Source organism: Pecten maximus, chromosome 14 (genome assembly GCF_902652985.1).
Source record: "Pecten maximus chromosome 14, xPecMax1.1, whole genome shotgun sequence".
NCBI lineage: Eukaryota > Metazoa > Mollusca > Bivalvia > Pectinida > Pectinidae > Pecten > Pecten maximus.
The window spans coordinates 3,876,809-3,892,472 of NC_047028.1; the positions used below are offsets into that span (position 1 = coordinate 3,876,809).

Here is a 15,664-nt window from a genome sequence, read left to right on the forward strand (position 1 = left end):
TGATATTTTTGTGATATATATGTGATATATATGTGATATATATGTGATATAGATGTGATATATTTATATATATGTGATATATATGTGATATATATGTGATATAGATGTGATATATATGTGATATATATGTGATATACATGTAGACACAATGGCCTGTTTGTTGAATACCCGAGAGTTATTACAACAGGTCAAATGTCGACATCAAAAGTTAGGATTCCTTTTATTTTAGGTTATAGGGATTCAACGTCCTACCATCAGCCATGGTCATATGAGGACGAGTGTCAAGGTCATCCCAACAGACAGAGTCATATGAGGACGAGTGTCAAGGATACACCATCAGCCATGGTCATATGAGGACGGATGTCAAGGTCACCCCAACAGACAGGGTCATATGAGGACGAGTGTCAAGGTCACCCCAACAGACAGGGTCATATGAGGACGGATGTCAAGGTCACCCCAACAGACAGGGTCATATGAGGACGAGTGTCAAGGTCACTACTATATGTGATATATACATGTGATATATATGTGATATAGATGTGATATTTTTGTGATATATATGTGATATATATGTGATATATATGTGATTTAGATGTGATATATTTATATATATGTGATATATATGTGATATTTTTGTGATATATATGTGATATATATGTGATATAGATGTGATATATTTATATATATGTGATATATATGTGATATAGATGTGATATATATGTGATATATATGTGATATAGATGTGATATATTTATATATATGTGATATAGATGTGATATATATGTGATATTTTTGTGATATATATGTGATATATATGTGATATAGATGTGATATATTTATATATATGTGATATATATGTGATATATATGTGATATAGATGTGATATATATGTGATATATATGTGATATACATGTAGACACAATGGCCTGTTTGTTGAATACCCGAGAGTTATTACAACAGGTCAAATGTCGACATCAAAAGTTAGGATTCCTTTTATTTTAGGTTATAGGGATTCAACGTCCTACCATCAGCCATGGTCATATGAGGACGAGTGTCAAGGTCATCCCAACAGACAGAGTCATATGAGGACGAGTGTCAAGGATACACCATCAGCCATGGTCATATGAGGACGGATGTCAAGGTCACCCCAACAGACAGGGTCATATGAGGACGAGTGTCAAGGTCACCCCAACAGACAGGGTCATATGAGGACGGATGTCAAGGTCACCCCAACAGACAGGGTCATATGAGGACGAGTGTCAAGGTCACCCCAACAGACAGGGTCATATGGGGACGAGTGTCAAGGATACACCAACAGACAGGGTCATTTGAGGACGGGTGTCAAGGATACACCAGCAGCCCTGGTCATATGAGGACGAGTGTCAAGGATACATCCAACAGACAGGGTCATATGAGGACGAGTGTCAAGGATACACCAACAGACAGGGTCATTTGAGGACGGGTGTCAAGGATACACCAACAGCCATGGTCATATGAGGACGGGTGTCAAGGATACACAACAGACAGGGTCATATGAGGACGGGTGTCAAGAATACACCAACAGACAGGGTCATATGAGGACGGGTGTCAAAGATACACCATCAGCCAGTGTCATATGAGGACGGGTGTCAAGGATACACCATCAGCCAGTGTCATATGAGGACGGATGTCAAGGATACACCAACAGACAGGGTCATATGAGGACGGGTGTAATGAAGACACCACCAGCCAGTGTCATATGAGGACGGGTGTCAAGGATATACCAACAACTATGCTCATATGAGAACGGCGTCTCTTTCCTGATTCCTGCACGTGTTACATTCCTTGTAACATAACCACGACACACAGGTAAGAATACCTGTTTGGCTTTGTTAGAGGCATTTATTATACTCTCGTGTAATGGTATATGGACGGCACATGGTGTATTTTTACCGTTCCGCGAATTCGTTATGATTACATAATACATCGTGTAATGGTATCCGAGTGACAGGCGGTACATTTTCCTTCTGTCAATCAATATTGTATATACACACACATGTTGGTTCGTATGTCAATCAACACCAGTGACATATTTAGGAGAGAAGGTTCGATGACTTAATTAAAATATAGGCGCTGTCATATTTGACATCCAAATAACCAGTATTTCATATCATTGTACATATACCATCGCGATTCACAAGCTCGCCTCTTTGGCGAATCCAAACGCCTTGATTCATACGCACCGATGATTGAAATTATACATCATATGAAAAGCAATTCAGTGTATATATATATGTTTTAGTTTGATTAATGGGCATATTTCATAATTTGTTTTAGAATCTGCCCTACATCAAAACAAAATATTCAGATATAAATTAAAAATTCATTTTTTTCCCTCAGCCATACTTAAATTATGCTGCAGAGAACAAAGGTAAAAAAAGAAAGATGCAGGAGTTTTTGTTTTTTCGAATTAATTGGTACAAACATGCCAATGTTTTCATACATAAAATACATTGATATACCGATAGTTCCTAAGAGTAATAGAACGGATTATAATACGAATAGAACAACTACTTATATCATGAAATAGCAGTTTAAAAGAAAAGCTAAACATTCAAAATAATACATCACTTGAATTCTTTCGTGAATTAATTCAAATCATTGACTTTTTTTATTAGCAGTAAATTCAGATATCATATTTGTTACCGGAAGTATTTGAGCACGAGCACGGTTTCATGAATACGGACCTTCATTTCCCTATCACTCCATCCCATACTTTGGTTTAGTTTATTTTGTTTAACGTCCTAGCTAAGCTAAGGTCATTTAGGACGGCCTCCCGTGCGTGCGACATGCATGCATGTGGTGAGTGCGTATGTGTGTTTTGGGAGGCTGCGGTATGTTCGTGTCAAGTCTCCTTGTGATAGGCCGGAACTTTTGCCGATTTATAGTGCTACCTCACTCAAGCATACTGCCGAAGAAACCCAGCAGCACACCCCACCCGGTCACATTATACTGACAACGGGCGAACCAGTCGTCCCAATCCAAATATGCTGAGCGCTAAGCAGGAGTAGCAACTACCATTTTTAAAGACTCTGGTATGTCTCGGCCAGGGAACAGAACCCAAAGCCTTCCTCACAGGGGCGAACGCTCAACTAAAGGCCAAAAGTGAGGCATTGTCAAGGGAGACATTAGGAAGAAGAAAGTTAAGTAAGAAGAGAAAGGATCAGATCCCAAATTTAGTCGCCTGTTACGATCATGCAATGGGGGCAACAGGTACAATTCTTACGCCCAACCTGCAGGGCAAGCCCATACTTATCTGTGGATATCCTGGGAGAATTTTGAAAGAAGTTAAAGCTCTGAGGGAGTGCTGACATATTACCTTTTGCATTGTTAAATTGAGGGGGGACGATGGCCCAGTGGTTAAGGTGTCCCGACACGTTATCCCTAGCCCCCCCCCCCCCCCCCCCCCCCCCCCCCCCACACACACACACACACACACACACACACACACACACACACACACACATATCTGGGTCGCGAGTCCGAAACCCACATGTGGCAGTTGCCTGGTACTGACCGTAGGTCGGTGGTTTGGTACCCCGGCTTTCCTGCACCTCCAATACCAGGCACGTCCTTAAATGACCCTGGCTGTTAATAGGACGTTAAACAAAATAAACCAAACCAAATCCATTATTAAGAATTTATTATCACACAATTATGGAAATTAAGTATTTCATTTTAATCCCACTTCATTGTATATCAGTATTAGATTACCAGTTATCGACAGGAAGATTACATATCGGTTATGAAGGTCAACAGCTTGGCATGATAATCCAGTATGGAGCACCTGCTAACCTCGGTTTGATCGGTTGATACACAAGTGAACACCAATTAATATCGAAAACCAGCTTGTTATAAGTGTTATCTTTTCCTTGATTATCAAGATAGACGAAAACATGTATCAAGCTCAATCAATAGCTTAGACATCATCCCAGAACTACTTTATCGACATAATAATCTTGAAGTGACATGTCTGCGTACAATTCCTATGTCCGTCTACTCGGATATACATTCGGTATTGATTATGTTGTTTTGGTGATGATGCCCATTTGTCCGGTCGTCCTGAAAAATGGATTTCTGAGCTAGTCATGTGAAGATTATTTGACGAGCGAAGTTCAACAAAAACTCTAACAATGTATTTGAACAGGATATCGATAGGTATTTAATAACGTTTCCGTTATCTACTATAACGACACACAAAGGTTAAACTAATAGCAAGATATGACGAACTTCGAAAGAATATGACATTTATATATATATATATGCTAAGTTTAGAACATCCTCACACAAATTAAATATAGAAAAAGGTAGACATAATATTACTCGAAGAAATAGAACCTGTTACAATTGTGATTTGGGTGACATCGAGGATGAGTTTCATTTTATTTTGATATGTCCATTATATATAGATCTGAGGGTAAAATATATAAGACAATATTACTACAAAAGACCATCTGTTTTTTAAATTAATCCAACTCTTATCTGTTAATAATGTTAGAGAGTAAATATCTATACTTGGCTAGCAAAAGACAAACTTGATTAGTGTAGATAATCATATATCGAACAACGTTCATGTACATGTATGTAACACTCTCCTGTACACATCTGTATTGCATATAATGTTTAATGTTATATATCTTGTATACCTATAAGCCTTAGGGCTTTTGGTAAATAAATAACTTCAACTTGAACTTGATAAACAACAGTGAAATTATGTCACAAAATATCGACGAATTCAATGTTATATACAGCGAAATGACGTCACAAACTATCAAAGAGTTTCATGTTATAAACAACACAGAGTAACGACGTCATGCAATATTAAAGGGTTCATTGTTTTAAACAACAGATAAAACAATTTACAAAATAACAATTGGTTTGATGTTTTAAATAACAATGAAATGACGTCACAATATATCTACTAGATCTAGTCGGCACCAAAGAACAATGAGTTATACATCGTGATTATCCCCTGAAATGTAAGCTGTGTTCACGTAAAATGGAATATAAACTAAACTAGGTTTATGGAATAAATACATGAAATCGCCATATCGCAAAATACATAACATTGATGATTATTTATCTATATATATATATTCGTCATGTATTCAGTAAGTCTATTTTATATAATCTGCAGGAATAGTCTTCAGATATCATAATTAAGTTATACACAGTTGTTGGAGCTGTCTCAAAGCACATCAATCCACACAGCTCGAGTCTGGTGCACAGGCCCTGGTAACAGGGTCGAATCCCTCTCCGACTTGGCACTCTCCTAATATAGGAGTGGACGCGAAACACAGGTAGAACTTACGGCAATGGTTTGGAAATGGAAGTTGTACCTCACCAAACGTAGTCACATCCTCACATGGCACTGCAGGGGATAAATAAATACATTAACAAACGTTTGTTATGAGGGTAAAAGTATATGTCACTTTCAATGTACAATTTTACTGGTTTTAAATGGGGTTCTTTTTCTCAAATCAATACGCAACGTCAATTGTCGTATTGTGACGTCACATTTTTCGCGCCATTCTCGTGAAAACAAAGAAAAATTAATTATACATAAATAAACTTTAATCTATACTCCTAGTATAATTTGTTATTTAAATACAAATTATGTTTGAATGGCATATCTCTCATTTACCAATTATATCTTGAAGACAGCCATTTCGACAAATAATAAAACCGATTTGAATATCATCGTATCGAAATCCTATGGAACACACCATTAAAGTATACCACAACGACTCTATCTCGAAGATGATTTCCCAAATAACATTCATTCATTCATTTTATTGGCTTTAAGCTTTACAGCTCATCAGTGAATATAACATATATACAATAAACTGGCGGTCACAGAAATATAGCAGAGAAGTAACAATATCTATAGAGAATGGACAAATCTGTGAAAAAAAACACTTTATATCAAGTGTTTCCTTAATTGAGTGCCATCATATACATATTTACATAACATTATTAATTCTTTAAAGTTAGTTATACTAATTAATTGGATCATCTTGAATGCTGATGGTTTTTCCCAGTAATACGTCTTAATGCATCTTGATCTTAAGGCTTGAAAGTTCTGACAAATTAAGAGTAAGTATATAACCGGTATATGTTGGAGGGTAGGCTGTATATCTCGCAGTTTTGTACGGAATTGAGATGTATGTAAATATGACAACTTTACCAGCAGGTGGCACCCGGAGTTGTGGGAGCCGGAGTAGTGGTGGTGGTGGACGTTGTTGTGGTGGCTGTAGTAGTCGACACAGTTGTTTGCGATGTAGTAGTATTGGCCATGGTAGTAGTGGACCGGCGTACAGTGACGTTGATCTGGTCCAACAACAGGGTGCCTATCATGAAGGCTGGCTGACCGCTACCGGAGGCACGTCTAGAATATTCTAGCAACACATCATATATCTTCGTCTCCAAGGTAGAAATCTGAGGTCCATCGAAAATCATAGACACCTCAACCTCATCCGGATTCTCTCTGAGGATGACAAGGTACGGTGCATTATGCAACAACGTTGATCCAGATACAGACAGCATGTGACAAATCCTGATTGTAAAGTGGTCCGACAATCTACCCTCATATTTACTGAAGTTGGTCCGTACTGTCATACCTACACAGCTATGGAGGGTTAAAAGGGACATAAGTCAAACATACTATTTTCAATCTTTTTTCTTACTTTTTTTTACTTTTCTAATTGCAACTTCTCATTATTTGTCATTACTGATTTATTTCTCACAATTTTAATGCTTCATTTTACGTTATTACTTTTTTTGAATTCAAAACTCTTTATTTTAACATTTTATCTTCAATTGTGCATTTTGTTTTTTTGTTTTTGTTTTTTTACTGTTGTTAAGATTTTATATTTAAACTTTAAAGTTCTCCAATTTTACAACTTGTAAAATAACTATTTTTGCTAAAACATGTTACATGAAAGATGAAAACTAAAAAGGAAGAGAGAAAGAAAGGGGGAAAAGTAAGAAATAGAAAGTTAGAATTATGTCCCAAAAAACCCTTATGCAATTTTTCATCTTCATTCTATCGCCAGAGGGTGCTCAAATCAATCGCTTCGAAAGTAAGGATTACTCCCTACAGCAGCCATGGCAACAGTACTAGTGACTCTCAAATTCCTACCAATGCCCGACTGAAACACTTCATCATTGTTTGGATTAAGCTTTGGCCCTAAATTATACACTCACTGCTTTTTATCCTTAATATTCGAAATAATATCAATATTATATCCTCAGATGATAAAATCCTAGTTTAAAAAAAGTGTTTACGACACCGATCCCGTTTTTTCGTGTCTGCTCCGGTTGAATGGCACAGGCAGTAGACCAAGAGCTCGAAGTACTAGACTGGTTTTCGTAGTTCCGCATATCATACAGCAATCTAATTAAAATCTAGATGGTCATTCTCACTACGTTACATGAGAAACGTGTAGTGATAATGACCATCTAGATTTTAATTAGATTGATCATACAGCGCCCGTACTGCCAGTTCCAAGACTTCGATATAACGGTTAGACTTCCATCAACCGATGATTTTGCCGAATATTGCAATATATTAAATTGTAAATTTCATTTCGGGACTTTCCCCATAGTTCAAAGTCAGTATCAAGCAAATTGGGAGATTGTCTAATTTTTTTTATTCGAAAACTTCTTCAGTAGTGTTGGGAATCACTAATAAGTTCATTATCAATCATCATCATATCGATAATTGATCGATCATGAATAGAACTTTAGGGAAATATCTTATTACCCATGTAATTTAATATCAAGAACAGGTGAGCGAGTTATCTCCCTTTTTCTATCACAGATGAAAATTAAGTAATTAGCAAGTTTTAAATTATTTATGTGAATTTGACCAATAATTCATGTAAAGGAAGCTTAATAATGCATAATAAATCATATTTGTATTTTCAAATAACTTTTTCAACCTTTTGTCAGGTAGCAGTGTACACCAGTTTGCCCTGGAGTTTCTGAAAATTAAGTGGCAAATTAACTCTTACTCTTATATATATTTGCTTTGTTATTTGTTAGCTTTGTTTATCACCCTTTGAATAGCCAGCTGAGTCAGTTTGAGGCAGGGTCTCCTTGTAGTAGTTAGTGACTACCTCTGAACAACATGCAGGAGACCTGTCTGTCCACAAGCCATCCAGGAAATGGAGCTTACCAAGCAAAATAAATAATATTTTCTTTTCGAATAAATGATTTAAACTTCTTGTAAGGTAGCAGTGTAGACCAGTTTGCCAAGATTCTAAAAAATAAGTAGCATCTTTAAGTCTGAGGCTGGGTCTCCTTGTAGTAGTTGGTGACTACCTGACTGAACAACATACAAGAGGCCCATTGCATGCCATCCAGAACAAAAAGGGTAAAGTGGTCTTGTCCAAAGACATAACCATGACAGCACATACCGGACTGATTGTCAGCTTCCATTTTCTTCTGCAGGATAACTGTTCAAACTATACTTCTTCTATATATATAATACTATATGCTTGGTGTATTTGGTTTAACGTCCTATTAACTGCTAAGTTCATTTAAGGGCGTGTCAGGTTTAGAGGTGGAGGAAAGCCGGAGTACCAGGAGAAACACTACCGGCCTACGGTCAGTACCATGGTCAGTTAACTTCCAACGTAGGTTTCGAACTAGCAACCCAGAGGTGGATAGCTAGTGATATTAAGTGTCATGACACCTTAACCACTCGGCCACCGCGGCCCCTCAATAATGAATAATTAACTATCTTACAGTGGCAATAGTACCAAAGAAGTGAAAATTGTGGAAAATTTGTTTCTTAATATCTAAATGGCTTGAAATTGAGAGAGTACTTCTACAAAATGAAATGAAAACCATATTCTATGCAGTCTCAAAAACATTTTAATGAATTTTTTTTTTTAAGTAGAACATAGAGGATAATTACTTGCGGTCTAAGGCCTGCAATTTCAGTACCTGTTTAAAACTTTTTAATTTTTATTTGTTACAGTTGCAATTGTAAAAGATGTGAAAATAAAAGAAAATGGTGTTATCCCAATATCAAAATAGTTTGATATTGAGAAAATATTTCTACAATATGAAATTAAAACCAGATTTTATGTAAAGTTTCAAAATCCTGAATTTGTTTCTTCAGTAGAATATAGAGGGAAATTAACTGCAGTCTTTGGCCAACAATTTGTAACACCCTTCCTAATGTAAATGTTTGCATATGGTGGTGTTGGCCTAAAAAAAAGAAACATATAAACTATTTACATGTACACTAGTCCTACTGTAGTGTTACTGTATTTCACCTGTGTGGAGATGACATTATGAAGAAGACTATCTTGTAGAATGGTTATCATTAAATCCTGGTCATTGTTTGAATTTGTCAAATAATTTTCTATAATACCTTTAGATAAGTAAAGTTTAAATTCAAAAGATAAAAAAAAAAATACTTTGTTCCCCAACATTGAATTTAACATAGTGCAACACAGTAATTACATAATAGTTCCAAAAACTTAAGTATAAATTTGTCAGAATTGGTGTCTTGCACATTGTTTTCTTTGGTATATGTAAGCGAAAGGTTGAAATATGTTGGAATGATATTTAAAGCAAAGATATTTCAAAATTTACCACTTGCTACCTATGTGCAGATGAAATTTTTGAGAAAAACTATTTTGTAAAATAGTGATAACAAAATATTAGCAATTCTTTAATTTTGACAAGTAGTTTTCTATTATACCTTTTGTGATAAGTTGAAACTGATTACAAATTCAAAAGACAAAACTTCAACATGGTTCCACACCCTAAATTAGTTAATTAACTTATGTGATATAACAATCAACATAATTTTAGTAAAATTTTCTCAGAACAGGTTTCTCGCACATGGTTTTCTTTGGCACATGTAAGCAAAGGGTTGAAATATGTTGATATGGAATTGATAATAAAGCAACTTATATATATTTGAAAATTTACTAATTCATGAAATTTCAAAGTAAACTATTTTGTAAAATTGTGATAGCTAAAACCTGGTAACTCTTTGATTTTGTCAAATAATTTTCTATCTGATAATTTTTTGTAATAAATTGAAATTGATTTAATTTTAAAAGATAAAAAAAAATGCATGACATCTTTCTATACACCCAAAGCAACAGAATTTTTCCTAATGCAACATAATAATTGACAATATTTTAGCTTAAAATTTGTCAGAACAGCTTTCTTGCATATTGCTTTCTTTGGTGCATAAAAGTGAAGGGTTTAAATATATTTGAAAACTTATTTCATTTATTAATCAATGCAACAGATGATATAATTTGACACTGTCAAAATTTAAAGCATTAATTAGAACATATCTATATTTCATTAAGAATTTGAGAAAAAAACTTCTATTACTGAAAAAGAATTATTTAATATACTGCTAGTGTGTACTGAAGTACATGTACAGTATACGTAGTTCCTTGAAAGTTCGTGTCATCGTACTTAGCTAATGTGTACGAGATATGATTCTCGAAATGTCGTTGCTCCACAACATAAACAAATATCAGCTGATCAAGACATCAAAGCATAAAATAACGAGACAGCAATTTCATTAAACAAACAAACAATAAAGACATTTTAAAAATATTACATATTTAAACGTCGCCTGTCTCTAAAACGTGAATGAACACGTAACATTTATACTAGACCTAGGAAACCTACTGGAAACCTACGACTCCATAAGAGATTAGATTTGTTATCGAAAAGATGAACGTTGGTCTAGCTGATTGACCCACTTCCGTCACAAAAGTTGAGCGATGTCGTAAAACGACACGGAAAATCGTCAAAAAGAAACATTTTATGGGTACACAAACGGTGTCTCAATACTAATAATTACATATCTAATAAGCACAATGCCTAGGATTTAACCGTTTTGACAAAATCATAATATGAAGTTACCAGTCGGTGGTTGTTGGGGAGCGCCCCGTGATTATATATTTATGTTTAGATTTTACTGCCCCCTGGTGTTAGAATAGTTGGAAAAAATGCATCAAGGGTTTTTTGGGACATAATTCTGAAACACTTACATTGTTGTTGTGAAACAAAATATACTTAAATAACCAAATAGAAAAAGAAGAAAATGCGATATTAAACCACTAAATTAGAAAACCATAAAACTATCAAGCAGAAACTGAAAAAATGACATATTAAATCAAAGTTTTTGGTCACAAAATAGAAATAGCCGACTAATATCTAAAATTGTTAAACACAATTTTACTTAGTTTATAGCATCAGTCTGCAGCAATAGGAATATGAAACAAAGAAACACAAACTATCTACCGCTGAATAAAAGAAATTTAATATCAACACTTATCACGATGTAAAAATAAAGAAATGAAAAAATAAAAGATAAAGGAACAATAATCAAAACAATAAGTTAAATGGTTAAACAAACAAGAAAAGTTAAACATATAATTATGTCCCTTTTAACCCTCCATACACAGCGGTCCCAGTCAAACGATACCTACATTCGACCTATCGGAGACAAGGAAATACCGACTACTTAGATGACTCGATTCAATAAAAATACCCAATGGATACTTAGGATCTGACTAAAGATACTAAGGAAACTATTGAACAAATTCATCGGCAAAGAATAAGAGAATAATCCAATGTGCAATAAAGTCACTTGGTAAGAGATGATTGTAACCAAGGCACATTCCTTAATATATAAGTATATTGTAAGTATATTGTGATTTTTAACTTCTATAAACCCGAAAAAGAAAACTGAAGTTAATCCCAAAATACGCTGAGTAGAAGCCGGACATCTGTGGAACCAGGATACAGGGATTAGATACCGGATATCCGGGTGCCAGGATACGGGGATTATATACCGGACATCTGTGGTACCAGGATACAGGGATTAGATACCGGATATCTGGGTGCCAGGATACGGGGATTATATACCGGACATCTGTGGTACCAGGGTACGGGGATTATATACCGGATATCTGTGGTACCAGGATACGGGGATTATATACCGGATATCTGTGGTACCAGGATACGGGGATTATATACCGGATATCTGTGGTACCAGGATACGGGGATTATATACCGGATATCTGTGGTACCAGGATACGGGGATTATATACCGGATATCTGTGGTACCAGGATACGGGGATTATATACCGGATATATGTGGTACCAGGATACGGGGATTATATACCGGATATCTGTGGTACCAGGATACGGGGATTATATACCGGATATATGTGGTACCAGGATACGGGGATTATATACCGGATATATGTGGTACCAGGATACGGGGATTATATACCGGACATCTGTGGTACCAGGATACGGGGATTATATACCGGATATCTGTGGTACCAGGATACGGGGATTATATACCGGATATATGTGGTACCAGGATACGGGGATTATATACCGGACATCTGTGGTACCAGGATACGGGGATTATATACCGGATATCTGTGGTACCAGGATACGGGGATTATATACCGGATATCTGTGGTACCAGAATACGGGGATTATATACCGGATATCTGCTGAGACATTCCAAAGGACCAAAATACCCATGCAGTTTACATAAAGAATGGAATTTGATTATTATTCAAATTTTCTAGTGCGTCCATATCCCATAAAGTATTTACTGTGTTTGTTTAACAATAGGAATAGACTCTACAAAAGATGGGAGGATAAGTCCTACCTTATTTGTTCAAAATTCCATTGTCTACTACCGTAAACCCCACAATATAACCCTCAGAGCTTATCCTATGAATTGACGCGTCATTGATGTCATGTCAATATGTAACAAGGGAGATAACTCGATCAGAACAGTAAATAACAAACGTTTAATAACACGATATAGAAATCAACTACCTGTGAATATTGTGTTGGTACTTACCGAAAGCGTAGGATAATAGAGGAAATGTAATCCTCCATGTCTTGTTTGCCCTGATAGAGAGTGTTCAGCTAAAGACAGAAAACACGTAATTATTGGATTTACTGACACGATATAAAAATATGTATTAACTAGTGAAATCTCAATAGATTAATCATCATTTATTAATGCAGTTTACACACCAGTAAACGAAACAAAAATAAACAAGTATTATTTCTTAAATAAATGATTATTTGATTATCCATCCATGTGTGCCTATTTGCATTGACGTATTCGTCTCGCGAAAAAGAATTAAGAACATTTGATTTGTTTCCTCGGTTAGAAAATCGTGATATTATACCTCATTTAATAGCGGTACAGCCAGCGAAGAAAATTCTACCGACGTTCTGTCGTCCAGGGCGGACGTGTACGTCAGATTTAGGGCTTGGAACGTCACTATAAACTCCGTGAATACTGAAATGTATAGGTCTATGTTAAACACAGTATAATACTGAAATGTATAGGTCTATGTTAAAAACAGTATAATACTGAAATGTATAGGTCTATGTTAAAAAGAGTATAATACTGAAATGTATAGGTCTATGTTAAAAAGAGTAGAATACTGAAATGTATAGGTCTATGTTAAAAAGAGTAGAATACTGAAATGTATAGGTCTATGTTAAAAAGAGTAGAATACTGAAATGTATAGGTCTATGTTAAAAACAGTAGAATACTGAAATGTATAGGTCTATGTTAAAAACAGTAGAATACTGAAATGTATAGGTCTATGTTAAAAACAGTAGAATACTGAAATGTATAGGTCTATGTTAAACAGTAGAATACTGAAATATATAGGTCTATGTTAAAAACAGTAGAATACTGAAATGTATAGGTCTATGTTAAACAGTAGAATACTGAAATATATAGGTCTATGTTAAAAACAGTAGAATACTGAAATGTATAGGTCTATGTTAAAAACAGTAGAATACTGAAATGTATAGGTCTATGTTAAAAACAGTAGAATACTAAAATGTATAGGTCTATGTTAAAAACAGTAGAATACTGAAATGTATAGGTCTATGTTAAAAAGAGTAGAATACTGAAATGTATAGGTCTATGTTAAACACAGTATAATACTGAAATATACACGAAACCCTGATTTGTAACTAAAATCGATAAATATAGGACAAAATTAAAGATGATAAGGAGTTCCGGAAGGATAAGTGTCTATTTTGCTTCTAAGTCAAATGTTAGCAATTATATATCTTCTTAGTGAGACCCGATCATACCTCAAAATAAAAGTAAGCCGCCTTTTTTGTCATAGCATATAAAACATTTAAACAATAAAAATATGTTCATATAGGTTTGTATACATCAGGAAGATTTTTTTTCTGAGTAATAAACATGTCTAAGTAATTCCATAGTCTAACCAGTGTCATATCAACATCAAGGAGAAAATAAAACTTAAGGCAGAAATAATCGAAAGGAAATAAAGGAATAAAAAACGATCCCCAAGCTTTAGAGCAGTAGATATATGTTGGTCTCATTCAATTTTGTAGTAGATGACACGGGCAAAAATTGCTTATTCCACAGGAAGACCCATTTTAGTCGCCAGCAGTGTGCGTACCAATGCCCTGGGGTGCTGGTGTGGTGTAGTCGGACATGTTGACCGGCTGACCCATCGCGTTCTCTGCCAGGTACACTAGCTCTCTGCCGATCTCCCATATCACCTTATCGCCGAACCTACTAGTTCCAGCGCTGTTACTAATGGCGGTAATAATGTCCTGTTGTGTGACGTCATCAGTTCCATTGAAGACTATCCTCAGGGTAAAATTATGCGGCGACGTATCGCTGGAAAATAACAAAACACCTCTTCATTGAAGGATAACAATGTATAACATAATTTGTCGGCATTTTCTTCCTAGTGCGCAAGATATAATAAATAGTTCTAAATAGTACTTCATCTAAACAATTAGGTACATTGTTGGAAAAGGGTCGAACCCGATAGGTTGTATCAGATATATTGATGACAGAGTCCTACCTGATTGGTTGTATCAGATATATTGATGAGAGTCCTACCTGATTGGTTGTATCAGATGTATTGATGGACAGAGTCCTACCTGATTGGTTGTATCAGATATATTGATGAGAGTCCTACCTGATTGGTTGTATCAGATATATTGATGAGAGTCCTACCTGATTGGTTGTATCAGATATATTGATGGACAGGGTCCTACCTGATTGGTTGTATCAGATATATTGATGACATAGTCCTACCCGATTGGTTGTATCAGATATATTGATGACATAGTCCTACCTGATTGGTTGTATCAGATATATTGATGAACATAGTCCTACCTGATTGGTTGTATCAGATATATTGATGAGAGTCCTACCTGATTGGTTGTATCAGATATATTGATGGACAGAGTCCTACCTGATTGGTTGTATCAGATATATTGATGAGAGCCCTACCCGACAGGTTGTATCAGATATATTGATGGACATAGTCCTACCTGATTGGTTGTATCAGATATATTGATGACATAGTCCTACCTGATTGGTTGTATCAGATATATTGATGGACATAGTCCTACCTGATTGGTTGTATCAGATATATTGATGACAGAGTCCTACCTGATTGGTTGTATCAGATATATTGATGGACAGAGTCCTACCTGATTGGTTGTATCAGATATATTGATGGACATAGTCCTACCTGATTGGTTGTATCAGATATATAGATGACATAGTCCTACCTGATTGGTT

General features: G+C 35.5%; 1 protein-coding gene across 1 annotated transcript in view; it reads right to left on the reverse strand.

Annotated features, from left to right (window-relative positions):
- Nucleotides 1-3,667: 3,667 nt before the first annotated feature.
- Nucleotides 3,668-15,664, reverse strand: part of LOC117342636 — a 36,659-nt gene continuing 24,662 nt past the window's right edge. Inside the window, exons 24-28 of the mRNA XM_033904832.1 lie at nt 14,523-14,746; nt 13,257-13,369; nt 12,920-12,987; nt 6,227-6,526; nt 3,668-5,410 (exon numbers count right to left, since the gene is read on the reverse strand). Of these exons, the coding sequence (XP_033760723.1) occupies nt 5,401-5,410; nt 6,227-6,526; nt 12,920-12,987; nt 13,257-13,369; nt 14,523-14,746 (715 nt within the window). The 3' untranslated portion in view covers nt 3,668-5,400. The remainder of the gene's footprint in view (nt 5,411-6,226; nt 6,527-12,919; nt 12,988-13,256; nt 13,370-14,522; nt 14,747-15,664) is intronic.